The 27,382-nt window shown below is 43.7% G+C and overlaps 1 protein-coding gene across 3 annotated transcripts in view; it reads right to left on the bottom strand.

Moving 5' to 3' along the window:
• invs (inversin) overlaps window positions 1–27,382 on the bottom strand; it is a 351,132-nt gene that overhangs the window by 19,838 nt on the left and 303,912 nt on the right. For all 3 annotated transcript variants that reach the window (XM_068004896.1, XM_068004906.1, XM_068004888.1), the window contains 3 exons: window positions 26,318–26,553; window positions 25,938–26,018; window positions 5,874–5,993 (listed from right to left, as the gene is read on the bottom strand). In XM_068004896.1, the coding sequence (XP_067860997.1) occupies window positions 5,874–5,993; window positions 25,938–26,018; window positions 26,318–26,553 (437 nt within the window). The remainder of the gene's footprint in view (window positions 1–5,873; window positions 5,994–25,937; window positions 26,019–26,317; window positions 26,554–27,382) is intronic.

A 27,382-nucleotide genomic window follows, 5' to 3' on the forward strand; every position in this document is an offset into this window, starting at 1 on the left:
TAAATCTACGCCCTCTGCTTCTTGACCCTTCCGCCAATGGGAGTAGTTTCTCGTTATCTACTCTATCTAGAAGGATGAGGAGCGATAGTTTACCACAGTCACAATCATAGAGGATGTCATTTGTGACTTTGATAAGGGCTGTTTCAGTACTGTGGCAGGAGCGAAAACCTAATTGGAGGAATTCAAACTTGGAGTTGCGGGAAAGATAGGCACGGATTTGGGAGGCGACAACACGTTCAAGGACTTTGGAGACGAAAGGGAGGTTGGAGATGGGGTGGTAGCTTGCAAGGACAGAGGGATCAAGGGTAGGTTTTTTGAGGAGGGGGGTGATGATGGCAGATTTGAAGGGGAGGGGACAGTACCTAAGGAGTGGGAACCCTTAACACTATTCCCTTGGTGCATTTCTAATAGCCCTGTAATATGTGAAACCAAAGTTAATACCCTAATGGTGATAGGTGTCTATGCCTAACGTGTTTTAACCCAGTGCTTCTCCTTAGTAATCGTGTCTGAGGATATATTCTACAATCTACCTCCTTGCTCCTTCTAGGTGCTATTCACTGGCAGGAATAAGTGAAGTGGCTGTCTGTTAGGTGGCTGTGGGAGCTTCTTGCAGCTTGAATGTGTGCCCTGTTGGTATGTATCGTAAGCAATGAAAGAGCTTTAAGATTTTGTGAGAGCTCATCTGTGGCTTAGCAGTAAATGTTAAACAGGTTGACAGGCAACACTTTGTGGCATGCACACTTGGACCATTAACTTGATAAATAGCACTGTTGGGTAAACTTAGCGTGGCAGCTTCCTTAAGGTATGCTGCCAGCTTACGCATCTGTTCCCAAGTCCACGGGTAATGAGCATAGTGTTGATTTTGGCCCCCATCCCCTGTCAGGCATGCTGTCATCTGAAGAGGGTGCCACTGAGTGCCAAACACGGCATCGTCTTCACTTAACAGCATCTCCACTTGCCAAGCAATTGAATGGGGGCTCGGGTGCTACATCTCTCCATCATTTGCCAAAAGGCTGAAAAATTATTTCAAAGTCTTGCAGCCTTTGCAAATGCTGAAAAGTAATTTTGTCCTCACATCTGACCATTTAGCTTGAATTCTAACATGAAAACGAGTGTGTGGGGCGGGGGGTGTGGAGACTGGAGAACTGGAAGAGGTCACAGAAATAGGGAGGGGTTAACCCGTGGAGGGATTTAAACAGGATAAGAATACTGAATTTCAGGCATTAAGGGACCAGGAGCTAAAGTAGGTCAGTGAACCATGGAATCATAGAAAATTTACGGCACAGAAGGAGGCCATTCAGCCCATCGTGTCCACACCGGTCAAAAACGAGCCACCCAGCGTAATCCCACTTTTGAGCACTTGGTCCGTAGCCCTGTAGGTCACAGCACTTCAGGTGCACATCCAGGTACTTTTTAAATGAGTTGAGGGTTTCTGCCTCTACCACCCTCTCAGGCAGTGAGTTCCAGACCCCCACCACCCTCTGGGTGAAAAATGTTTCCTCAGCTCCCCTCTAATCCTTCTACCAATCACTTTAAATCTATGCCCCCCTGGTTATTGACTCTCTGCTAAGGGAACTAGGTCCTTCCTATCCACTCTATCTAGGCCCCTCATAATTTTGTACACCTCAATTAAATCTCCCCTCAGCTTCCTCTGTTCCAGAGAACAACCCCAGTCTATCCAATCTTTCCTCAGCTAAAATTCTCCAGTGCTGGCAACATCCTTGTAAATCTCCTCTGTATCCTCTCTATTGCAATTACATCCTTTCTGTAATGTGGTGACCAGTACTGTACGCAATACTCAAGCTGTGGCCTAACTAGTGTTTTATACAGTTCCAGCATTACCTCCCTGCTCTTATATTCTATGCCTCGGCTAATAAATTGTAAACAATTTTACAACACCAAGTTATAGATCAACAATTTTATTTGAAATTCACAAGCTTTCGGAGGCTTCCTCCATCCTCAGGTGAATGTTGTGGAAATGAAATCTTCGAACCCTTCTTCGAAACCAGTTCTTTACCCAAACACATGGAACAGCCATGGGGACCAAATTCACACCCCAATACGCCAGCATTTTCATGCACAAGTTCGAGCAGGACTTCTTCACTGCACAGGACCTCCAACCAACACTATACACCAGATACATCGACGACATTTTCTTTCTATGGACCCACGGCGAGGAATCACTAAAGAGACTACACGATAACATCAACAAGTTCCATCCCACCATCAAGCTCACCATGGACTACTCCTCAGAATCAGTTTCTTTCTTGGACACACGAATCTCCATCAAAGACGGGCACCTCAGCACCTCACTCTACCGCAAGCCCACGGACAACCTCACGATGCTCCACTTTTCCAGCTTCCACCCTAACCACGTCAAAGAGGCCATCCCCTATGGACAGGCCCTGCGAATACACAGGGTATGCTCAGACGAGGAGGAACGCGATGGACACCTACAGACACTGAAAGATGCCCTGGTAAGAACGGGATATGATGCTCGACTCATCGATCGACAGTTCCGACGGGCCACAGCGAAAAATCGCATAGACCTCCTCAGAAGACTAACACGGGACACAACCAACAGAGCACCCTTCGTCGTCCAGTACTTCCCCGGAGCGGAGTAACTACGCCATGTTCTCCGCAGCCTTGAACATGTCATCGATGACGACGAACACCTCGCTAAGGCCATCCCCACGCCTTCACTACTCGCCTTTAAACAGCCACCCAACCTCAAACAGACCATCGTTCACAGCAAATTACCCAGCTTTCAGGAGAACAGCGTCCACGACACCACACAACCCTGCCACGGTAACCTCTGCAAGACATGCCAGATCATCGACACAGATACCACCATCACACGAGAGGACACCACCCACCAGGCGCATGGTTCATACTCCTGTGACTCGGCCAACGTTGTCTACCTCATACGTTGCAGGAAAGGATGCCCCAGAGCATGGTACATTGGCGAGACCATGCAGACGCTGCGACAACGGATGAATGGACACCGCGCAACAATCGCCAGACAAGAGGGTTCCCTCCCAGTCGGGGAACACTTCAGCAGTCAAGGACATTCAGCCACCGACCTTTGGGTAAGCATACTCCAAGGCGGCCTTCGAGACACACGACAACGCAAAATCGTCAAGCAGAAATTGATAGCCAAGTTCCGCACCCATGAGGACGGCCTCAACCGGGATCTTGGGTTCATGTCACGCTACACGTAACCCCACCAGCGAACATATGTTATCTGTTTTTAATATAACGGGTCATTTGCTGTCTTTTCTATGTTTCTGCCTCTCTTTTTTTTTGGTGGTTTGTATATTCGGTGGCCTTGTAGGTAACACCTCTCTGTCTGCACAACATGATTGCCGTGGCAACGGGCAGTTGGAAAGACTATCTGTAATCACCAGGCATTGTTCTGTGATTTATAAATGCGAAGGGTTCGGCTAATAAAGGAAAGTATTCCATATGCCTTCTTAACCACCTCACCTACTTGTCCTGCTACCTTCAGGAATCTGTAGACATACACTCCAAGGTCCCTCACTCCCTCTACACCTTTCAGTATCCTCCCATTTATTGTGTATTCCCTTGCCTTGTTTGCCCTCCCCAAATGCATTACCTCACACTTCTCTGGACTGAATTCCATTTGCCACTTTTCTGCCCAACTGACCAGTCCACTGATAACTTGCTGCAGTCTACAGTTTTCCTCCTCACTATCAACCACACGGCCAATGTTTGTATCATCTGCAAACTTCTTAATCATGCCCCCTACATTTAAGTCCAAATCATTTATATCACAAAAATCAAGGGACTTAGTACTGAGCCCTGCGGAACCCCACTGGAAACAGCCTTCCAGTCACAAAAACACCTGTCGACCATTACCCTTTGCTTCTTGCCACTGAGCCAATTTTGGATCCAATTTGCCACTCTCCCTTGGATCCCATGGGCTTGTACTCTTTTGACCAGTCTGCCATGTGGACCTTGTCAAAAGCCTTGGTAAAAATCCATGTTGACTACATCAAATGCACTACACTCATCGACCCTCCTTGTTACCACCTTAAAAAATTCAATCAAGTTAGTGAGACACGACCTTCCCTTAACAAATCCATGCTGACTGTCTTTGATTAACCCGTGCCTTTCTAAAGGACGATTTATGCTGTCCTTTAGAATTGATTCCAATAATTTGCCCACCACCGAGGTTAGACTGACTGGCCTGTAGGAAGTCATGGGTGATGGGCTTGATGCAAGGTAGGGTATGGGCAGCAGAGTTTTGGATGAGCTGAAGTTTATGGAGGGTGGCGGATGGGCCAGGCAGAAGAGCATAGGAATAGACGAGTGTAGAGGTAAAAACAAGGCACGGATTAGTGTTTCAACAGTAGATGGGTTGAGGAAAAGGGAGAGGCAGGCAATATTACAGAGGTGGAAGCTGGCAGTCTTTGTGATGGAGAGAACACGGGTCCAGAAGTTCAGCTCAGGGTTGAATTAGATGCTGAGGCTACAAATAGTCTGGATCAGCCTGAGACAGTGGCTAGGAAGGGGAATGGAGTCAGTAACGAGGGTATGTAGTTTGTGGTGGGTGTTGAGGATGTTAGCTTCGGTCTTCTCAATATTTAAATGGAGGAAATTGCAGCTGATCCAAGAGTGGATGTTGGACAAGCAGTTGGATAGCACAGAGGCAGTAGAGGAGTCAAGAGAGATGGTGCAAAGGTAGAGGTGAGGTCAGCAGCATACATGTGGAAGCTATCCCCATGTCTGTGGATGATGTCACCAAGAGACAGCACAAAGGTGAGAAAGAAGAGGAAGCCAAGGATGGATCCTTGGGGGACTCCAGAGGTGATGGCAAAGGGGCAGGAAGAGAAGCCACTGCTAATGATGCTTTGGTGTGTATACATCCTGGCACCTCACTTAACTCTTTGCCTAAGGATTTTATATTAATGTTATCTAGTCCTTCTATCCCTATCCATCTCAAATAACCTATCCAACGGGACTGAATTTTTTTTGTTATTTGTTCTTTATTTGCAGGGCTACGGGGAAAGAGCAGGGGAATGGGACTGAATGGATTGCTCTTACAAAAAGCCGTCATGAGCTCAATGGGCCGAATGGCCTCCTTGTGCGCTGTAACCATTCTATGATTCTTGGGATGCTGACACGGCTGCATTTCCTGCCCACCCCTAGTTGCCCCGAAAAGGTGGTAATGGCTGCTGCAGGCCTTGTGGTGATGGTGCTCCCACGATGATGAAAGGTAGGGAATTCCAGGATTTTGACCCGACGATGATGAACAGTGATTACGTATTATCAGAAAGGTGTGTGATTTGTGGGTAGAGCTCAGAGACGATGCCGTTCCACGCCATTCCTGCTTTTGTCCTTCTTGGTGACACAGGTCACTGGGAGGTAGATGCTGTCAAAGTAAGCTTGGTAAGTTACTGTAGTGCATCCTGTGGATTGTACATATTGCAGGGTGGTGATTGGGGCAGATATTGAGTCGAGTGGAAGAGGCGCCAATCAAAAAGATTGTTCTGTTCTGGATCATGTTGAGCTTCTTGAGTGTTATTGCAGCTGCATCCATTCAGGCGAGTGATGAGTATTCCATAAAACTTCTGACTTGATTCTTGCAGATGGTGAAGAGGCTTTGAGGGATCAAGAGTTAAGCCTCTGCTCCAATCCCTTCATCATTTTAAAACCTTAATCATATCCCCTCTAAACCAGCAGTTCTCAAAAGTAAATAGCCCTAAATGTTGGAGCATTTTCTCGTAACTAATCTGGCGGCCTTCTTCTACACCATCACTAGAGCCTTAATTTCCTTTGCCATATACAGCTATCAATACTGGGCACAATACCCAAGTAGACATTATTTTCATCCAGAAATCAGTACTTACAGTGAGTGTGCCCGCTGAAGGTGTTCAAGCCCAGCATAACCTGGGAGTGATTCCTGGAACTGAGGGACGTGCTGCACGCTGATCTGACTCTTCGAAATACACGTTTCACAGGGGCTCCAGCTGTGAAGTACAAGGTAAGAAGTCAATCGCAAACTCCAACACTTACAGATTTCAGTATCTTTCTCCTTTCTCCCATTTACACCAAATTTGAACAAAACATTTACACTGATGTTAAAATGAATCAAAAAATCTTAAGATTTTTAAATCATTAATTTTAACACTGTAAATTAAGGAAGGTGTGCCTTATTTTCCTTAAATTATATTTTATAAGCTTTCTGAGTAAATGTTACAACAGCTAAAAATGAATATTGTTAATATGATAGAATTGGTACTTATTTAAAAAGCCTCCAATGATATATTTTATATCCATCACAAAACTGTTTATAGCAGTGAACACCTTTGATATGAAAGCTGCTTGTTCACTTGAGTTACAGGAAATCATTGATCTGTGACAGTTCATCCTCAAGATTGTACAAATAGTTTTTTTTTACTCCTTCATGGGATGTGGGCTTCGCTGGCAAGGCCAGCATTTATTGCCCATCCCTAATTTCCCTTGAGAAGATGGAGGTGAGCCACCTTCTGGAACCGCTGCAGTCCGTGTGGTGAAGGTTCACCCACAGCGCCGTTAGGGAGTTCCAGGATTTTGACCGAGTGACGATGAAGGAACGGCGATATATTTCTAAGTCAGGATGGTGTGTGACTTGGAGGGGAACGTGCAGGTGGTGTTGTTCCCATGTGCCTGCTGCCCTTGTCCTTCTAGGTGGTAGAGGTCGTGGGTCTGGGAGGTGCTGTCGAAGAAGCCTTGGTGAGTTGCTGCAGTGCACCCTGTGGACGGTACACACTGCAGCCACAGTGTGCTGTTGGTAAAGGGAGTGAATGTTTAGGGTGGTGGATGGGGTGCCAATCAAGTAGGCTGCTTCGTCCTGGATGGTGTCGAGCTTCTTGAGTGTTGTTGGAGCTGCACTCATCCAGGCAAGTGGAGAGTATTCCATCACACTCCTGACTTGTGCCTTGTAGATGGTGGAAAGGCTTTGGGGAGTCAGAAGGTGAGTCACTCACCGCAGAATACCCAGCCTCCGACCTGCGCTTGTAGCCACAGTATTTGTGTGGCTAGTCCAGTTAGGTTTCTGGTCAATGGTTACCCCCATGATGCTGATGGTGGGAGATTCGGCGATTGTAATGCCGTTGAATGTCAAGGGGAGGTGGTTAGACTCTCTCTTGTTGGAGATGGTCATTGCCTGGCACTTGTCTGGTGCGGATGTTACTTGCCACTTATCAGCCCAAGCCTGGATGTTGCCCAGGTCTTGCTGCATGCGGGCACGGATTGTTTCATTATCTGAGGGGTTGCGAATGGAACTGAACACTGTACAATCATCAGCGAATTTTGATTCAAAATTTAACAGAATGGCAACAGCAAATTAATAAAATTTTTCACTTTAAGTAAAAAAGAAATACAGATTAAAATGACTGATTTGTATGTAAAGTGGCTGGTCACCCATTTTTAGGGACAGAACAAGGCTCTAGAAATTTTGGCCTAAGATATTTGTCAACCATTTTCAAATAAAAGTATCAAACTGCTAATTTTATAGTCTTCATGTTGAAGTATGAATGGAGAAAAAATAGCCTTTATCACAATGAGAAAATCAGTGTTTATTCGCATTCTTCACATCTTGTACCATAGGTGTGAGTGGAAAGTCAGTAAAATAAAAACTATTCTAACATACTCCGGAAAGAAAACAAGGCGGATTGCAATATTCATACAAGAGCAAAGTTTGTGCAGCTTATGAGTCACCCAATCTCAAGCAATTAGATTACTGTTTTAAAGTTACTCCAAGATGTGCTATTTTAATAACTAGCAGATCTCCAATGGTGTTCTTGTCTGATTAAGCCTATGTGAAGTGCCATGGGATGTTGTACTACATTAAAGGCGCCATACAAATGAAAGTTGTTGCTATTGCACAGTGTAAAGTTAAGGCTTTGCTGTTTTATAGGAACATGCGAACACAAGAAATAGGAGCAGGAGTAGGCCATTCGGCCCCTCGAGCCTGCTCCGCCATTCATAAGATCATGGCTGATCTTCGACCTCAACTCCACTTTCCCACCCGATCCCCATATCCCTTGATTCCCTTAGAGTATAAAAATCCATCAATCTCAGCCAACAACTCAGCATCCACAACCCTCTGGGGTAGAGAATTCCAAAGATTCACAACCCTCTGAGTGAAGAAATTCCTCCTCACCTCAGTCCTAAATGGCCGAACCCTTATCCTGAGACTATGCCCCCCCTAGTTCTAGACTCTCCAGCTAGGGGAAACAGCCTCTCCACATCTACCCTGTCAAGCCCCCTAAGAATTTTATACATTTCAATGAGATCACCTCTCATTCTTCTAAACTCCAGAGAGTATAAGCCCATTCTACTCAATCTCTCCTCATAGGACAACCCTCTCATCCCAGGAATCAATCCAGTGAACGTTCGTTACACCCCCTCTAAGCCAAGTATATCCTTCCTTAGGTAAAGGAGATGAAAACTGTACACGGTACTCCAGGTGTGGTCTCACCAAAGCCCTGTACAATTGTAGCAAGACTTCCTTACTCTTGTACTCCAAACCCCTTGCAATAAAGGCCAACATATCATTTGCCTTCCTAACTGCTTGCTGAAGATGCATGTTAACTTTCTGTGTTCCTAAGTTTGAGCAGCTAGGGACTAAATTAAAAAGCAGAACCACAAAGGTAATAATCTCTGTATTATTACCTGAGCCACGAGCAAATTGGCATGGGGTAAATAAGATCAGAGCGATGACTGCGTGGCTCAAAGATTGGTGTGGGAGAAGTGGGTTTCGATTCGTGGGGCATTGGCACCAGTACTGGGGAAAGAGAGCTGTTCCGTTGGGACGGACTACACCTGAACCATGCTGGGACCAGAGTTCTAGCGAATTGAATAACTAAGGAGGTAGATAGGGCTTTAAACTAAATAAGGAGGGGGGAGGATCCCGGTGGAGAGAAATCTAGAATGCTAAAGAGAAAAGACAAGGAAGCTGTGCAGGAAAGTGATTGAGGTAAGGATAACCAGATTGTGTCAGGAAGGGACAGAGCGTACAAACAAAAGAGTACACTAACAAATAGGGTCTGGGTAAGAAAAAATGGTAATAAGACAAATAGGGCCACAGTACAAAAAAATGTTAAGATGTCTAAAAATGTTAAAAAGACAAATCTAAAAGCACTGTATCTGACCAGTATGTTGGTTCCAAGAACTCCAGGGAACCTTGGATATCAGGGGATATACGAGAATGGATTAGGAAAAAAAGGAGGGCTTTTGGCAGATACAAAAGGCTAAAGACGGAGGAAGCCCTAGAGGAGTACAAAAAGTGCAGGGGGATACTTAAAAAAGAAATTAGGAGATCAAGGAGGGGCCATGAAATAACACTGGCGAGCAAAATAAAGGAAAATCCTAAGATGTTTTATAAGTATATTAAGGGTAAGAGGATGACTAGGGAAAAAATAGGGCCCATTAGGGACAAAAATGGCAATCTGTGTGTGGAGCCGGCAGATGTAGGAGGGGTTCTAAATGAATTTTTTGCATCTGTTTTCACTATGGAGAAGGACGATGTAGACATAGAAATACGGCAGGGGGACTGTGATATACTCGAACATATTAACATCGAGCGGGAGGAGGTATTGGCGGTTTTAGCAGGCCTAAAAATGGATAAATCCCCAGGCCCGGATGAAATGTATCCCAGGCTACTGTGTGAGGCAAAGGAGGAGATTGCGGGGGCTCTGACACATATATTCAGAACCTCTCTGGCCACAGGGGATGTGCCAGAGGACTGGAGAACCGCTAATGTAGTACCATTATTCAAGAAGGGGAGTAGGGAAAAACCAGGGAACTACAGGCCAGTGAGCCTAACATCAGTGGTAGGAAAATTATTGGAAAAAATTCTGAAGGACAAAATTAGTCTCCACTTGGAGAAGCAAGGATTAATCAGGGATAGTCAACATGGCTTTGTCAAGGGAAGATCATGTCTGACTAATTTGATTGAATTTTTTGAGGGGGTGACTAGGCGTGTGGATGAGGGTAACGCAGTGGATGTGGTATACATGGATTTCAGTAAGGCCTTCGATAAAGTCCCCCACAGGAGACTGGTCAAGAAGGTACGAGCCCATGGAATCCAGGGTGCCTTGGCACTTTGGATACAAAACTGGCTTAGTGGCAGAAGGCAGAGGGTGATGGTCGAAGGTTGTTTTTGTGACTGGAAGCCTGTGGCCAGTGAGGTACCACAGGGATCGGTGCTGGGTCCCTTGCTGTTTGTGGTCTACATTAATGACTTGGATATGAATGTTAAAGGTATGATCAGTAAGTTCGCTGATGATACAAAATTGGTAGGGTGGTAAATAGCGAGGAGGATAGTCTCAGTCTGCAGGACGATATAGATGGGTTGGTCAGATGGGCAGAACAGTGGCAAATGGAATTTAACCCGGAAAAGTGCGAGGTGATGCACTTTGGAGGGACTAACAAGGCAAGGGAATACACAATGAATGGGAGGACCCTAGGCAAGACAGAGGGTCAGAGGGATCTTGGTGTGCAAGTTCACAGATCCCTGAAGGCGGCGGAACAGGTAGATAAGGTGGTAAAGAAGGCATATGGGATACTTGCCTTTATTAGCCGAGGCATAGAATGTAAGAGCAAGGAGGTTATGATGGAGCTGTATAGAGCACTGGTTAGGCCACAGCTGGAGTACTGTGTGCAGTTCTGGTCGCCGCACTACAGGAAGGATGTGATCGCTTTGGAGAGGGTGCAGAGGAGATTCACCAGGATGTTACCAGGGCTGGAGCGCTTCAGCTATGAAGAGAGACTGGGAAGATTGGGTTTGTTTTCCTTGGAGCAGAGGAGGCTGAGGGGGGACATGATTGAGGTGTACAAAATTATGAGGGGCACAGATAGGATGGATACTAAGGAGCTTTTTCCCTTCGTTGAGGGTTCTATAACAAGGGGACATAGATTCAAGGTAAATGGCGGGAGGTTTAGAGGGGATTTGAGAAAGAACTTTTTCACCCAGAGGGTGGTTGGAGTCTGGAACTCGCTGCCTGAAAGGGTTGTGGAGGCAGGAACCGTCACAACATTCAAGAAGCATTTGGATGAGCACTTGAAATGCCATAGCATACAAGGCTACGGACCAAATGCTGGAATATGGGATTAGAGTAGACAGGGCTTGATGGCCGGCGCGGACACGATGGGCCGAAGGGCCTCTATCCGTGCTGTATAACTCTATGACTCTATGAATGCACGAAGCATTCGTAATAAGGTAGACGAATTAACAGCGCAAATAGATGTAAATGGATATGATATAATTGCAATTACAGAGACACGGCTGCAGGGTGACCAAGGCTGGGAGCTGAATATCCAAGGGTATTCCATATTTAGGAAGGACAGGCAAAAAGGAAAAGGAGGTGGGGTGGCGTTGTTAGTAAAGGATGAAATCAGAGCAATAGTGAGAAAGGATATTGGCTCAGAAAATCAAGACGTAGAATCAGTCTTGGTGGAGTTAAGAAGCACCAAGGGGCAGAAAACACTGGTGGGAGTTGTCTATGGGCCTCCTAACAGTAGTGGTAATGTAGTGGATTACTACATTACCACTCAAACAAGAAATTAGAGATGCATGTTACAAGAGTACTACAGTAATCATGGGTGTCTTAAATCTACATATAGACTGGCTAAACCAAATTAGCAATAATACTGTGGAGGATGAATTCCTGGAGTGTGTACGAGATGGTTTTTTAGACCAGTATGTTGAGGAGCCAACCAGGGAACAGGCTATCCTAGATTGGGTATTGTGCAATGAGAAGGGGTTAATTAATAATCTTGTTGTGCGGGGTCCTTTAGGGAAGAGTGACCATAACATGATAGAATTCTTCATTAAGATGGAAAGTGAAGTATTCCAATCCGAAACTAGGGTCCTGAATCTAAACAAAGGAAACTACGAAGGTATGAGGAGTGAGTTGGCTATGATAGATTGGGAAGCTTCATTAAAAGGCATGACGGTTGATAGGCAATGGCTAACATTTAAGAAGCGAATGCATGAATTGCAACAATTATATATTCCTTTCTGGTGCAAAAACTAAGTGGTCCAACCATGGATAACAAAAGAAATTAAGGATAGTATTAGATCCAAAGAGGAGTCATATAAAGTTGCCAGAAAAAATAGCAAGCCTGAGGATTGGGAGCAGTTCAGAATTCAGCAAAAAAGGACTAAGAGGAGAAAAATAGTGTATGAGAGTAAACTTGCAAGGAACATAAAAGTGGACTGTAAAAGCTTCTACAAGTATGTAAAAAGAAAAAGATTAGTAAAGACAAATGTAGGTCCCTTACAGTCAGAAACGGGAGAATTTATAATAGGGAACAAGGAAATGGCAGAGCAATTAAACAAATACTTTGGTTCTGACTTCACGGAAGACGACACAAATAACTTCCCAGAAATGCTAGGGAACCAAGGGACTCGTGAGAAGGAGGAATTAAAGGAAATTAGTATTAGTAAAAAAATAGTGCTGGAGAAATTAATGGAACTGAAAGCTGATAAATCCTCAGGGCCTGATAATCTGCATCCCAGAGTACTAAAAGACGTAGCCATGGAAATAGTGGATGCATTAGTTGTCATCTTCCAAAATTCTATAGATTATGGAACAGTTCCTGCAGATTGGAAGGTGGCAAATGTAACCCCACTATTTAAAAAAGGGAGAGAGAAAACAGGAAACTACAGAACGGTTAGCCCAACATCATTAGTAGGGAAAATGCTAGAGTCTATTATAAAGGATATGATAACAGGACACTTAGAAAATATCAACAGGATTAGACAAAGTCAACATGGATTTAAGAAAGGGAAATCATGTTTGACAAACCTACTGGAGTTTTTTGAGGCTGTAACTGGTAGAATAAATAAGGGAGAACCAGTGGATGTGGTGTGTTTGGATTTTCAGAAGGCCTTTGATAAAGTCCCACATAAGAGGTTAGTGTGCAAAATTAAAGCACCATGGGATTGGGGTAATATACTGGCATGGATTGAAAATTGGTTAACAGACAGGAAACAGAGAGTAGGAATAAATGGGTCTTTTTCGGGGTGGCAGGCAGTGACTAGTAGGGGTCAGTGCTTGGGCCCCAGCCATTCACAACGTATATCAATGATTTGGATGAGGGAACCAAATGTAATATTTCCAAGTTTGGTGACGACACAAAACTAGGTGGGATCGTGAGTTGTGAGGAGCATGCAAAGAGGCTTCAAGGCGATTTAGACAAGTTGAGTGAGTGGGCAAATACATGGCAGATGCAGTATAATGCAGATAAATTTGAGGTTATCCACTTCGGAAGGAAAAACAGAAAGGCAGAGTATTATTTAAATGGTGATAGATTGGGAAATGTTGATGTACAAAGGGACCTGGGTGTCCTTGTACACCAGTCACTGAAAGCAAACATGCAGGTGCTGCAAACAGTTAGGAAGGCAAATGGTATGTTGGCCCTCATTGCAAGAGGATTTGAGTACAGGAGCAAGGATGTCTTACTGCAGTTATACAGGGCCTTGATGAGACCACACCTGAAGTATTGTGTGCAGTTTTGGTCTCCTTACCTAAGGAAGGATATACTTGCCATAGGGGGAGTGCAGCAAAGGTTCACCAGACTGATTCTTGGGAAGGCAGGACTGTCATATGAGGAGAGATTGGGTTGACTCGGCCTATATTCACTCGAGTTTAGAAGAATGAGAGGGGATCTCATTGAAACATATAAAATTCTGACAGGGCTAGACAGACTGGATGCAGGGAGGATGTTCCCCCTGGCTGGGGGGTCCAGAACGAGGGGGTCACAGTCTCAGGATATGGGGTAGGACATTTAAGACTGAGATGAGGAGAAATTTCTTCACTCAGAGGATGGTGAACCTGTGGAATTCTCTACCACAGAAGGCTGTGGAGGCCAAATCACTGAATATATTTAAGAGCTAGATAGATTTCTGGACACAAAAGACATCAAGGGGTATATGGTATTGAGATAGAGGATGAGCCATGATCATATTGAATGGCGGAGCAGGCTCGAAGGGGCCGAATGGCCTACTCCTGCTCCTATTTTCTATGTTTCTATGTTCCGTGTACAAGGACACCCAAATCTCCCTGAACACCATCATTTAATAGTTTCTCACTGCTGCTTTTCTATTCTTCCTAACAAAGTGAATAACCACACATTTCCCCACATTATATTCCATCTGCCGCCTTCTTGCCCACTCACCTAACCTGTCTATATCCCTTTGTAGACTCTTTGTGTCCTCCTCACAGCTTACTTTCCCACCTAGCTTTGTTTCATCAGCAAATTTGGATACATTACACTCGGTCCCTTCATCCAAGTCATTAATATAGATTTTAAATAGCTGAGGCCCAAGAACTGATCCTTGTGGCACCACCCTAGTTACAACTTGTCAAACTGAAAATGACCCATTTATTCCTACTCTCTGTTTTCTGTCCGTTACACAATCCTCTATCCTTGCTAATAAATTACCCCCAACCCTGTGAGTCCTTATCTTGTGTAACAACCTTTTGTATGGCACCTTATCGAATGCCTTTTGAAAATCCAAATATACTACATCCACTGTTCCCCTTTATCTACCCTGCTAGTTACATCCTCAAAAAACTCTAATAAATTTGTCAAACACGATTTCCCTTTCATAAAACCAAGTTGACTCTGCCTAATCATATTATGATTTTCTAAGTGCCCTGTTACCACTTCCTTAATAACGGATTCCAACATTTTCCCGTGTTTAAATCCTTGTTCCCATTAATTTGCAAATATCTGAAGTTACTAATCTGGGTGTTCTGATTTTCTGAAGCATCAACACTAATAATGACTCTGCCTAATCATATTATGATAACAATAGTGGTATTAATGCCATGGAGGGGATGACATCAGGGCCACAGATTTACAGTGACTAAAATTCCACTTTTATTGTGCTGGATAGGAACAGAGCTCCTGAAGTGTGCTGCTGTTGTCTAGCCCCAGAAGTGCCAGTATTTCCTGACCCAGGCTATTAAGATGACCTCTGACACAGGCCTGACCCTAGCACCAGCAGAACGTGCAGCAAAGTTGAGTGCAGCTGCAGGCCTCTCATCCTTGTATCTGTCCACCAACATTGCGGCCTTCTGTATGAAGTATCCAACTACATGTGGGATCTGCAGCGGTCCTCGAGCAGGCCAGCGCGCTATGATTCCCTAGGCACGCCTCCGTTGGCGCGACTCATGATCCCCCAGGAAAGTGAGATGAGGGGCCGGAAAACCCCCCTCCCTCCTCATCATCATGCTTCCAATGGGCCTGCGCTTATTGCAGGTGCAGGTCCAACTCTGCCTCACCCCTCCCACCCACAGGAAATCACTGTAAATCCCAGGGAAACATCATTTTTTTCTCACCTTGCATGTGGGGAAATAGATGTTTCCTGGGATTAAAAGGTTAGGAAAATCTGCCCATCAAATCCAAGGCCAGGCTTTTGGGAGGGGTTGAGGTTTACAAGTAAAAAGTTTAATGAAGGCATTGAAAAATACAAAAGAATTCAATGGATAAATATAATCATGTTATTGTGCAATTCTTTAAAAAAATGTTGCTTAAATGCATATTTTGGACATTAGAAATTTCAGTAACTGAGATCAAAAATTGCAGACAAAGGTTTTATCAAAATGCATTTAAGTGTGTCAATTGGTTTGTCAACAAATGGTAGCTGTGAAATACGTTGCTCCCTCTTCTAAAAACAGAATCCCTTTATAAATGTTTAAATAAGAAGTTTCCATTAGAAAAGTTGACATACAAAGTGTTCCAGAAAGTTATGTTTGTGTTCCATCAGCTTTCAATCCAGGTCAAAAGTACCCTAACATTAAGTAACTAGTTTACTTTTCTCTCTGTTAAAAAAAAGATTATTTGCACCTGTAACAAAGTGTGACTCTGCAATGTGACATCTCTGTGCTGATGTGCCATTTTTAATATTATAAAGATAAATATAATTTTATGGGGTGTTTAAATTAAGTTTTAGATTTTTTTTCATACCAGCAGCAGGTGTTTGAGAAATGTCTTACCCGTAATAATGTTAGGATTAATATTTGTGATGTCATTACTCTGAGGTTATTAAGATAATCAACTGTAAATTATGTATCCAGTACACATCCCAACAGCTTCTCAATGTTAAATATAGATTTCCAGTATGAATAATGTGCTCAATGCCAACTGAGAGATTGGATTTCACTTCTGTGGAAAACCTGTGCACCTACACTATAAATTACCATTCCACTCTCAAGTAACTTAAGTATTTGATTAACATCCACAAAGCATTTCAAGCTCTCTTTACTTATTTGGTGCAAGACCAGTTTCTGCACTGCAGATAGTGTTTTGATTTTGAAATATTATCCATTTCAATTGTTTACTCATAAACCTAATCTGTCTGGTGCTGCGAATTCTGTGGGGCTGAGATCAAGTTAGCTATCTTTTAGTATCCAAAATCTTAAACACAAGGGGACTTCAGTTATGTGGAGAGATTAGAGAAGCTGGGATTGTTCTCCTTAGAGCAGAGAAGGTTAAGAGGAGATTTAATAGAGGTGTTCGAAATTATGAACGGTTTTGATAGAGTAAATAAGGAGAAACTGTTTCCACTGGCAGGGGGGGTCAATAACCAGACAGCACAGATTAAAGGTAATTGGCAAAAGCACCAGAGGCGAGATGAGGAGAATTTATTTTACGCAGTGAGTTGTTATGATCTGGAATGCACTGCCTGAAAGGGTGTTGGAAGCAAATTCAATAATAACTTTCAAAAGGGAATTGGATATATACTTGAAAAGGAAACATTTGCAGGGTTATGGGGAAAAAACTGGGGAGTGAGACTAATTGGATATCTGTTTCAAAGAGCCGGCACAGGCATGATGGGCCGAATGGCCTCCTTCTGTGCTGTATGGTTCTATGATCTATGATTCTAAACTTACCCTTGCCAGACCCAGAGTTTACTGTTATTCAGAATCTGAGTCACTAATATTAATTAATGACAAAGTAAGTTTGGGATAAAAACATAGGTGCTCAAATTTGTGGCAATCCCAGTGTGCATAAAACAGATTATGAGCACAATCATATTGTGGAGAAACTCAGTTTTTAATATTGCAATATATACACATGGGCAATGACATTTTGTCTTCTTTCTATTTGCCCACTGTTAAGTATGACCAGGTTTCCCAGTAGAAATGTTTCCAGGTGAGACAAATTATTCCAAGCACTTGATTGCAGCATTTTGAAACAAAGTACACTGACTGACCTATCAACAGCAGGAAACCTATCCACAGTGTATCAGCCAGCAAAGAGAAAAACGTCAAGATGCCACCTCCCATGTGTTGAATAAATATGTTACAAGCTGCATTTTGCCACATTCAGTTACACAGACTTAAAACACTTCCCATTTAAAACAAATAGTTGGATAACACTCCTCCCCCTGCAGCCCTCATACACGAAAAGTAATAATTAATCATAAATTGGGACTTATGAATCAACTAACCTGATTTGTTGCCTCACTGCATCAAGGGAATATGTTTCAACCCTAGCGACAATAACAGCTGAATGGCAAAGGGAAGCAGATTTCCAGGATGCCCTGGGGCTTTTGGAACTGTTCAGTAGAAATGAGAAAATCTAATTGCTGTATAAATGGCATCTGCTATCAAATACGATATGCAGCTTCCCTTTGGTCTTTCGTTAGTAGCCTTATTAACACCTGAAGGGTATGACAGTTTGGAACTGTGCAGATCACATTAGTGTCCCCTTTATATTGTCTAGTACTGCACAAACCAATCATTATTGAATGTTTCACTAACTATTTAAATCGAATATTTAAAGCCCGACTGAATCAGTATAATATCAAAAACCTTACTATATAAAACACTGAATGTGTAACAAGAAAGTGTTACAAACAAGCCCAGGTTTATATATTGAGCCAATAAAGATTAAACTAAAAGTTTTCAGCGCTTGCTTGCTGGCCATTGATCCCAGCAATACTTTTTTTTATTCGTTCATGGGATGTGGGCGTCGTTGGCGAGGCCGGCATTTATTGCCCATCCCTAATTGCCCTTGAGAAGGTGGTGGTGAGCCGCCTTCTTGAACCGCTGCAGTCCGTGTGGTGACGGTTCTCCCACAGTGCTGTTAGGAAGGGAGTTTGACCCAGCGACGATGAAGGAACGACGATATATTTCCAAGTCGGGATGGTGAGTGACTTGGAGGGGAACGTGCAGGTGGTGTTGTTCCCATGTGCCTGCTGCTCTTGTCTTTCCAGGTGGTAGAGGTCGTGGGTTTGGGAGGTGCTGTCGAAGAAGCCTTGGTGAGTTGCTGCAGTGCATCCTGTACACACTGCAGCCACTGTGCGCCGGTGGTGAGGGGAGTGAATGTTTAGGGTGGTGGATGGGGTGCCAATCGAGCAGGCTGCTTTATCTTGGATGGTGTCGAGCTTCTTGAGTGTTGTTGGAGCTGCACTCATCCAAGCAAGTGGAGAGTATTCCATCACACTCCTGACTTGTGCCTTGTAGATGGTGGAAAGGCTTTGGGGAGTCAGGAGCTGAGTCACTCGCCGCAGAATACCCAGCCTCTGACCTGCTCTCGTGGCCACTGTATTTATATGGCTGGTCCAGTTAAGTTTCTGGTCAATGGTGACCTCCAGGATGTTGATGGTGGGGGATTTGGCGATGGTAATGCCATTGAATGTCAAGGGGAGGTGGTTAGACTCTCTCTTGTTGGAGATGGTCATTGCCTAGCACTTATCTGGCGCGAATGTTACTTGCCACTTATGAGCCCAAGCCTGGATGTTGTCCAGGTCTTGCTGCATGCGGGCTCGGACTGCTTCATTATTTGAGGGGTTGCGAATGGAACTGAACACTGTGCAATCATCAGCGAACATCCCCATTTCTGCCCTTATGATGGAGGGAAGGTCATTGATGAAGCAGCTGAAGATGGTTGGGCCTGGGACACTGCACTGAGGAACTCCTGCAGCAATGTCCTGGGGCTGAGATGACTGGCCTCCAACAACTACGACCATCTTCCTTTGTGCTAGGTATGACTCTAGCCACTGGAGAGTTTTCCCCCTGATTCCCATTGACTTCAATTTTACTAGGGCTCCTTGGTGCCACACTCGGTCAAATGCTGCCTTGATGTCAAGGGCAGTCACTCTCACCTCACCTCTGGAATTCAGCTCTTTTGTCCATGTTTGGACCAAGGCTGGATCTGAATAATTAAATATGTATAAAATAATGTTGCCATGCCCGCTTAATTGAATTATTTTTACTTTGGCTATTGACAATGTTTAATCAGAAAAGCCTCACTGTTATCTGTACCTTTTACATAAAAGCTCAGGTTGAGTCCAGCTAAAGCAGTGCTACTTCAGTGCATAATAGAACATGCAGGCTGTTGTAACCCTATCAAAAAGTACTGGCTTCACTGTGAAAAATACCATACATCCTAAGCAATTAATCATATACAAAGCATGAAACAGCTTATAAGACATTTCAAACATAACCTGTTCTAGACAATTCATCTCAGTTACAAAACTTTCACCATCAGTGGAACTGCAAAAGATATTAATACTGGTTCTGTTAAGGCTGCTGTACTCAGTTGCTACATAAACTTTGAAAAGTCTGATGCTGTAAATTAAATTGCTGTAAAGGCTCTCCTGTTTTTTTTTGTTTTGTGTTTCTTCACAAAGAACAGAATAAGAATCGAAGACCAATGTGACCTGTCTTTGCTCACTTCATCAGAAATTGTCTTTGGCATTACCAGTGACAGCTTTGAACTTTTCAGACAGACTCCATGCTGTCACCCACAACTACGGTTGAAGGGAGCTGCACGATTCTCCTTAAGACAAGCCAGCAATTCCCTAAGCTCCAATTTCTTTTAATACTGGAGTTTGCTATGCTATATGTGAGTGCATTCTCTTCAACTGAGTACTATTTTGGACGATTCCATCTCTAGTCACTGGACTTTGAACTCTTGACATCAAACAATAAATTTCCTTTATATTTAAACAGTTCACTCAAATGCCTCAGTCAGAAAAGACGGGCTAAGGATGAAGAAATCATATGGCGACATTGAATACTGGGCATTCACAGTGTAAGATCCTTCCTTGGGCAGCATAAACCACCTGCTCATTGAGTGACTAGAAACCTCTGCAATTGATGTAGATGACTAGATCAATCCATATAAGTGCTGTTGATCACATCCAGGACCTTGGGGAAGTCAGCAATGCCTCTCCAAATATTTCCCTGCTTATTTGGCTTATATTTCTTGCTCGTTGCTTTATCCTGTGTGAATTCTATGGGTCTGAAGGCCTGTTCTTAATACTGTTTTCTCACTGGTGGATAAATCCTAAATCTGTTAGTATCGATGGTTTGAGGTATATGCAAATAAATGGGAACACTCATTTAAACTACTATGTGTTCTTCGAGGTTCTATCTTATATCTAAGCAATCCATGAAGCTTAAGACATTCCTGATTTATGGTGTTCAATGTAACAGTTTTACAGACACTCTGTTGGGTGATTTCCTGTAAGCTGACCTGGGATGTGGCTGTTGTTATGGCATAAAGTTACCTCTTGGCACCATCAGGAGGTCCCATGTCCTCCAGGAGATAGTCTAAAATATTCTTTCCACATTGTCTTGCTGATCTTGTTTTTATAAATAATCCAAGTACCACGACATCAAAAATCTGTCTCAATCAATGAATGACCTTTAACTTTGTTCACAGAAAAACAAAGTCCCCTCAACATCCACACAGTAGTATCTGAATTTCACATTGAGATCGGCGAAGAGTCATATTAACAAGAGGTTATGGTGATTCCCTGAAAATGCTAGAGCTTTGACATTGCTTTGGAGTGAAACTTAGAAATGTGGTCAAACACAACACTATCCTCGTGATGTAAGGTCTTCTTGTGGTGTCAGCAGATAATCCTTATAGGAAGACATTGGTGGGAGTGCAGACATTTAACTTGTCCGTCTGTTTTTTTTCAAAAAATAGAAATCAGTCTCAGCCACCTTTGACTGAATGACTTATTTCAAACATTGAAACCTTGCTTACTGAACCTAACCTTTTCCCCATCCAAGATAGCCTCCCACATCCACGATGCTCTCGGTTCACAAATGCTCTCGGTCAGGAGGCAGGGTTGAAGGGGCACAGGAATTAGGAAACACTAGTCAGTTTCTTTCTCTTCTCCAGATGATGGAACTAAAAGTTTGAACATGGTCCCAAAAAAAATCTTGTATGTGTTCAACAAAATGATTTAACAGCATCTACCATTACCAACAAGCCAGGGGATCAACCCTGGTTCAATGAGGAGTGTAGAAGAGCATGCCAGGAGCAGCACCAGGCGTATCTAAAAATGAGGTGCCAACCTGGTGAAGCTACAACTCAGGACTACATGCATGCTAAACAGCGGAAGCAACATGCTATAGACAGAGCTAAGCGATTCCACAACCAACGGATCAGATCAAAGCTCTGCAGTCCTGCCACATCCAGTCGTGAATGGTGGTGGACAATTAAACAACTAACGGGAGGAGGAGGCTCTGCAAACATCCCCATTCTCAATGATGGCGGAGTCCAGCACGTGAGTGCAAAAGACAAGGCTGAAGCATTTGCAACCATCTTCAGCCAGAAGTGCCGAGTGGATAATCCATCTCAGCCTCCTCCCGATATCCCCACCATCACAGAAGCCAGTCTTCGGCCAATTCGATTCACTCCACGTGATATCAAGAAACGGCTGAGTGCACTGGATACAGCAAAGGCTATGGGCCCTGACAACATCCCAGCTGTAGTGCTGAAGACTTGTGCTCCAGAACTAGCTGCGCCTCTAGCCAAGCTGTTCCAGTACAGCTACAACACTGGCATCCACCCGACAATGTGGAAAATTGCCCAGGTATGTCCTGTCCACAAAAAGCAGGACAAATCCAATCCGGCCAATTACCGCCCCATCAGTCTACTCTCAATCATCAGCAAAGTGATGGAAGGTGTCGTCGACAGTGCTATCAAGCGGCACTTACTCACCAATAACCTGCTCACCGATGCTCAGTTTGGGTTCCGCCAGGACCACTCGGCTCCAGACCTCATTACAGCCTTGGTCCAAACATGGACAAAAGAGCTGAATTCCAGAGGTGAGGTGAGAGTGACTGCCCTTGACATCAAGGCAGCATTTGACCGAGTGTGGCATCAAGGAGCCCTAGTAAAATTGAAGTCAATGGGAATCAGGGGGAAAACTCTCCAGTGGCTGGAGTCATACCTAGCACAAAGGAAGATGGTAGTGGTTGTTGGAGGCCAATCATCTCAGCCCCAGGGCATTGCTGCAGGAGTTCCTCAGGGCAGTGTCCTAGGCCCAACCATCTTCAGCTGCTTCATCAATGACCTTCCCTCCATCATAAGGTCAGAAATGGGGATGTTCGCTGATGACTGCACAGTGTTCAGTTCCATTCGCAACCCCTCAGATAATGAAGCAGTCCGAGCCTGCATGCAGCAAGACCTGGACAACATCCAGGCTTGGGCTCATAAGTGGCAAGTAACATTCGCGCCAGATAAGTGCCAGGCAATGACCATCTCCAACAAGAGAGAGTCTAACCACCTCCCCTTGACATTCAACGGCATTACCATCGCCGAATCCCCCACCATCAACATCCTGGGGGTCACCATTGACCAGAAACTTAACTGGACCAGCCATATAAATACTGTGGCTACGAGAGCAGGTCAGAGGCTGGGTATTCTGCGGCGAGTGACTCACCTCCTGACTCCCCAAAGCCTTTCCACCATCTACAAGGCACAAGTCAGGAGTGTGATGGAATACTCTCCACTTGCCTGGATGAGTGCAGCTCCAACAACACTCAAGAAGCTCGACACCATCCAAGATAAAGCAGCCCGCTTGATTGGCACCCCATCCACCACCCTAAACATTCACTCCCTTCACCACCGGCGCACTGTGGCTGCAGTGTGCACCATCCACAGGATGCACTGCAGCAACTCGCCAAGGCTTCTTCGACAGCACCTCCCAAACCCGCGACCTCTACCACCTAGAAGGACAAGGGCAGCAGGCGCATGGGAACAACACCACCTGCACGTTCCCCTCCAAGTCACACACCATCCCGACTTGGAAATATATCGCCGTTCCTTCATTGTCGCTGGGTCAAAATCCTGGAACTCCCTTCCTAACAGCACTGTGGGAGAACCGTCACCACACGGACTGCAGCGGTTCAAGAAGGCGGCTCACGACCACCTTCTCGAGGGCAATTAGGGATGGGCAATAAATGCCGGCCTTGCCAGCGACGCCCACATCCCGTGAACGAATAAAAAAAAAGTACCTGCCCATTGTTCTAAGAATTATAAAAGGAGAGCATAGTGGCATCAAAGTTCCTCTTCTGACATAGTCAGAGCTTGCAATGATATTTGGTAAATGTATAAACATTATTCCACTTGGCAGCTTTACAAATAGCCTGCAAGGAAACAGAACATATGCTTTGTCCATGAAGCAGCTACTGCACATGTGAAATATTCATTTTTGACTGAACCAGGAGGAGGTCTTTCTGGCACTGGTACTAGGATTCCAATATAGCAGCAAGAAATCTACTCAGATAGACAAGAGCTACAGTTTAAAAAATAATGGATACATTATCCTCCTCTTTAAGACTCTTGCACCATTCGTCACATGACTGGCAAAGAGGTAAATATTATGATTTGAGCTTCGTTCAGTTTCACACGCTTCCCATGAACACATTTCATCCCCCTTTTACAGAGGAACATAGAAATAGGAGTAGGCCATTCAGACTCTCGAGCCTGTTCCGCCATTCTATTAGATTACGGCTGATCTGTACCTCAACTCCATTTATCTGCCTTTGTTCCCTATCCCTTGATACCCTTAGCCAACAGTTGATCTCCATCTTGAACATTTCATCTGATCCATCATCCACAGCCTTTTTGGGGAGAGAGTTCCAAGTTTCCAGACTTTGTGTGGAAAAAGTGCTACCTCATTTCACTTCCAAATGGCATAGCTCTAATTTTAAGATTATGCCCACTTGTTCTAGATTCCATCAGATAGAATTTCTTTGTAGCTATCCTTTTAAACCCCTCAAATGAGAAATGCCCCCAGGAGAGCAAAAAGTGCAGGTGCTAAACTTGGAAACAGGAAAAAAGCAGCCAGTACTAAATGGGTTCCATGAGTTAGCACCCAATTTTCTTTTATGTTGCGCCCAGGAAATGAGTGCTAAGCCCAGGAAAAACCTACCCTATAAAGACACGCTAAAATGATTAGCACAGTGTACTGGAGCTCTAACAATCTGCAGTACAGCAAGGGAGAGCACAGTTCATGCTTAAGGTTCCCCAATCTTATTGTGCTGCAGTGGCTAAAGCTTCCTCACAGGAAGGGATAGGAATTCAAAGGGTAAGTTAGTCTGAGCCATTTTCGGGTTTTTTTAGTGCTTGGTTGTAGAATGGAGTACGCAAAGGGCTGGGAGCAGTTTGTTTCCCCAACCTCTTGGCAGGATGGTACATGGTATGGAAAGACCAACAATTGTAAAGGGGAGAGAATAATTAAGAATTAAAAACATTATTTGGTTTCATATATTTGTCTATTTTTATTAAAGAATACTCATTTGAAAATTACAGAAATCTATTTTGGATATATGTTCATAGAAAATTAGAATCTTACAACACAGGAGGAGGCCTTTTGGCCCATCATGCCTGTGCTGGCTTTTTGATAGAGCTATCCAATTAGTCCCAATCCCCTGCTCTTTCCCTATAGCCCTGCAAATACTTCCTTTTCAAGTATTTATCCAATTCTCTTTTGAAAGTTATTATTGAATCTGCTTCCAACACCCTTTCAGGCAGTTCATTCCAGATCATAACAACTCTCCTCATAAAAATTCTCCCCATCTCCTCCCAGGTTCTTTTGCCAATTATCTTAAATCTGTGTCCTCTGGTTACTGATCCTCCTGCCAGTGGAAACACTTTCTCCCTATCTACTCTTATCAAAATCCCATATCATTTTGAACACTTCTATTAAATCTTCCCTTAACTTTCTCTGCTCTAAGAAGAACAATCCCAGCTTCTCCAGTCTCTCCACATACCTGAAGTCCCTCATCACCGGCACCATTCTAATAAATCTCCTCTGCACCTAGAGTTGTTCTATGAAAATAGAACACTAAAGCGATAAGGATACTCTGACAACCCTGCTTTGCCTTCTCCTGTAATTTGCAAATCTGATTGTCTGACTGTCTTTGTTGATCGGCACTGTATAATAGAAGGAAAAGAAGATTAAGGTTGAAATTGCTAAAGAATAAATCCTACATCTATATAAGCAAATTTTGAGAGAGTGTCACACTTCAGGTGTTACACTTTTTGCATTACATAGTATAATGTCAGCCTTGGTTCAGTGGTAGCACTCTCACGTCTGAGTCACAAGGTTGTGGGTTCAAGCCCCACTCTGGAGACTTGAGCAGATAATCTAGGCTGACACTTCAATGCTGTATTGAGGGACTGCTGCACTGTCGGAATTGCCATCTTTCAGATGAGATATTAAACTGAGGCCCTGTTTGCCCTCTTAGATGGACATAAAAAATCCCATGGCACTATTCGAAGAAAAGCAGGGGAATTTTTACAACAGTGACTCCTCTTCATTTGCTGTGAAGTGCTTTGGTACATCAAGGTCATGAAAGACACTACATACACATACATGCAAGTTCTTTCTTTTAATGCTCCTGTCATTATAAAACAGTGTATCAATTAATTTAGCATGAGCAATGCCTTGGGATATCCGCTGGTAAAAAATAATTTGATACTAAACATGTTTGATGCAGATTTCAATTAGGTTTAATGTTTGCAATTTTTTTTAAAACATGCACATTTTGCCCACTTCTGAATACTTAAAAAGAAGATACTAGTCTGGTGAGACCTTCATTAAATTGTGGTGTCATTGCTGCAGCTGGTGATACAATACATCTTTCAGTACTTACATGTTTTCTGGACAGAGGTATGACCATTCCTAAAAGGGGATGATCGTTGTAAATTGTAGCCTTTTTCTTCCTGAGGTTTTCCTGACAATTAGACATAAACAAATAATTAATTCCTTGTGAACACCCCACAAGTTCTATAAATAGCTACTAATGCATTACAATAATTAACATCTTTACTCAGGTACATACTAATTTATGCATGGCATAAGATCAATATGCCTGCTTGTAACTATTAGTTGTTTAATTTTCAGGACTCCATTCATCCTCCAATTGGAAAGATGATAATGCTTTAACGAGATTCAATCTGTCCTTTTTAATCCTTCTTCCCATTACATGCATAAATGAACCTTATTAAGACGGTATTGTTGAAAGTGAATTACCATAAATTTGCTTTAACGCTGAGTGCTGCTTGGCTGTCCTGACACAGGAGCTCCTGTTGCTGAATGTTTGGCTGCTTTTGCTGGAAATAACATTCAGGACATTGCCACTGAGATACTTCCTCCAGGCTAGCTGGATGGTGAAGGCAGCCATCTCCTGCTTCCACGTCTCGTCAATGTTATCCCCATTCTGACGCCGCCAGTGGAGGAGCAGCAGCAGCCCTTTACGTACCCTGTAACTACAAATATAAATACAGTACAAATACTTTCAGGAACATAGGACAGTGCACTCCCAGAGAAGACTCTGTATTCCACCTGGCTGATCCCAAAAACTAATACCATATTTGCCCACTCCCTCCAATATCTATCCAATGTTCCTTTAAATTCTTCCACACGTTCACTGCTCTCTGCATAAAGTAGTTAAATGTTATCTGTCTGTGCACCTTCCCTCTTCTAAGTATTAGCCAGTGTCCTCTGGTTCTAGAGCTTGCTGTATCTCAAACATATCATTGGGTTCAAATTATCTATTCTCTTAAAGTACTTGAATAGTATCTTCTGAATCTCCTCTTCTCCAGAGTAAACAATCCCAAGGTTGTCAACCTCTCCTCATAGCGCAGATGATTTAAGATAAGTATCAGTTTTGTTGCCCTTTTCTGTCCTATTTCCAGTGCCTGAATATCCTTGACATAGCATGGCAAACAATTTGTCACAATACTCCAGATGTGGTCATATCAGTGCCTTGTACAGACTCATTATTACCATCTGGGATTTGTGGTGTATCTCTCTAGCTATAAACATCCCAAGATCCAGTTAACTTTCCTTATGCTGCCACATATTGTACTAATGGTTTCAGTGAACTATGCACCAATACCTGTTACTCCTCTCCTATGTTGTGTCCTCTAGCCTAGAGCTATTTAGTATATATTTGCAATCTGATTGCCTTGCATTTGTTCACATTAAACACCATTTGCCACTCATCAGTCCACCATCCCAACCTTTCCAGATATTTGGCTTGTTTTTTCCCTATTAACTGAAACCCCCCTCCTTAATTTGGTGTCATCTGCAAAC

Source organism: Heptranchias perlo, chromosome 2, assembly GCF_035084215.1.
Source record: "Heptranchias perlo isolate sHepPer1 chromosome 2, sHepPer1.hap1, whole genome shotgun sequence".
NCBI lineage: Eukaryota > Metazoa > Chordata > Chondrichthyes > Hexanchiformes > Hexanchidae > Heptranchias > Heptranchias perlo.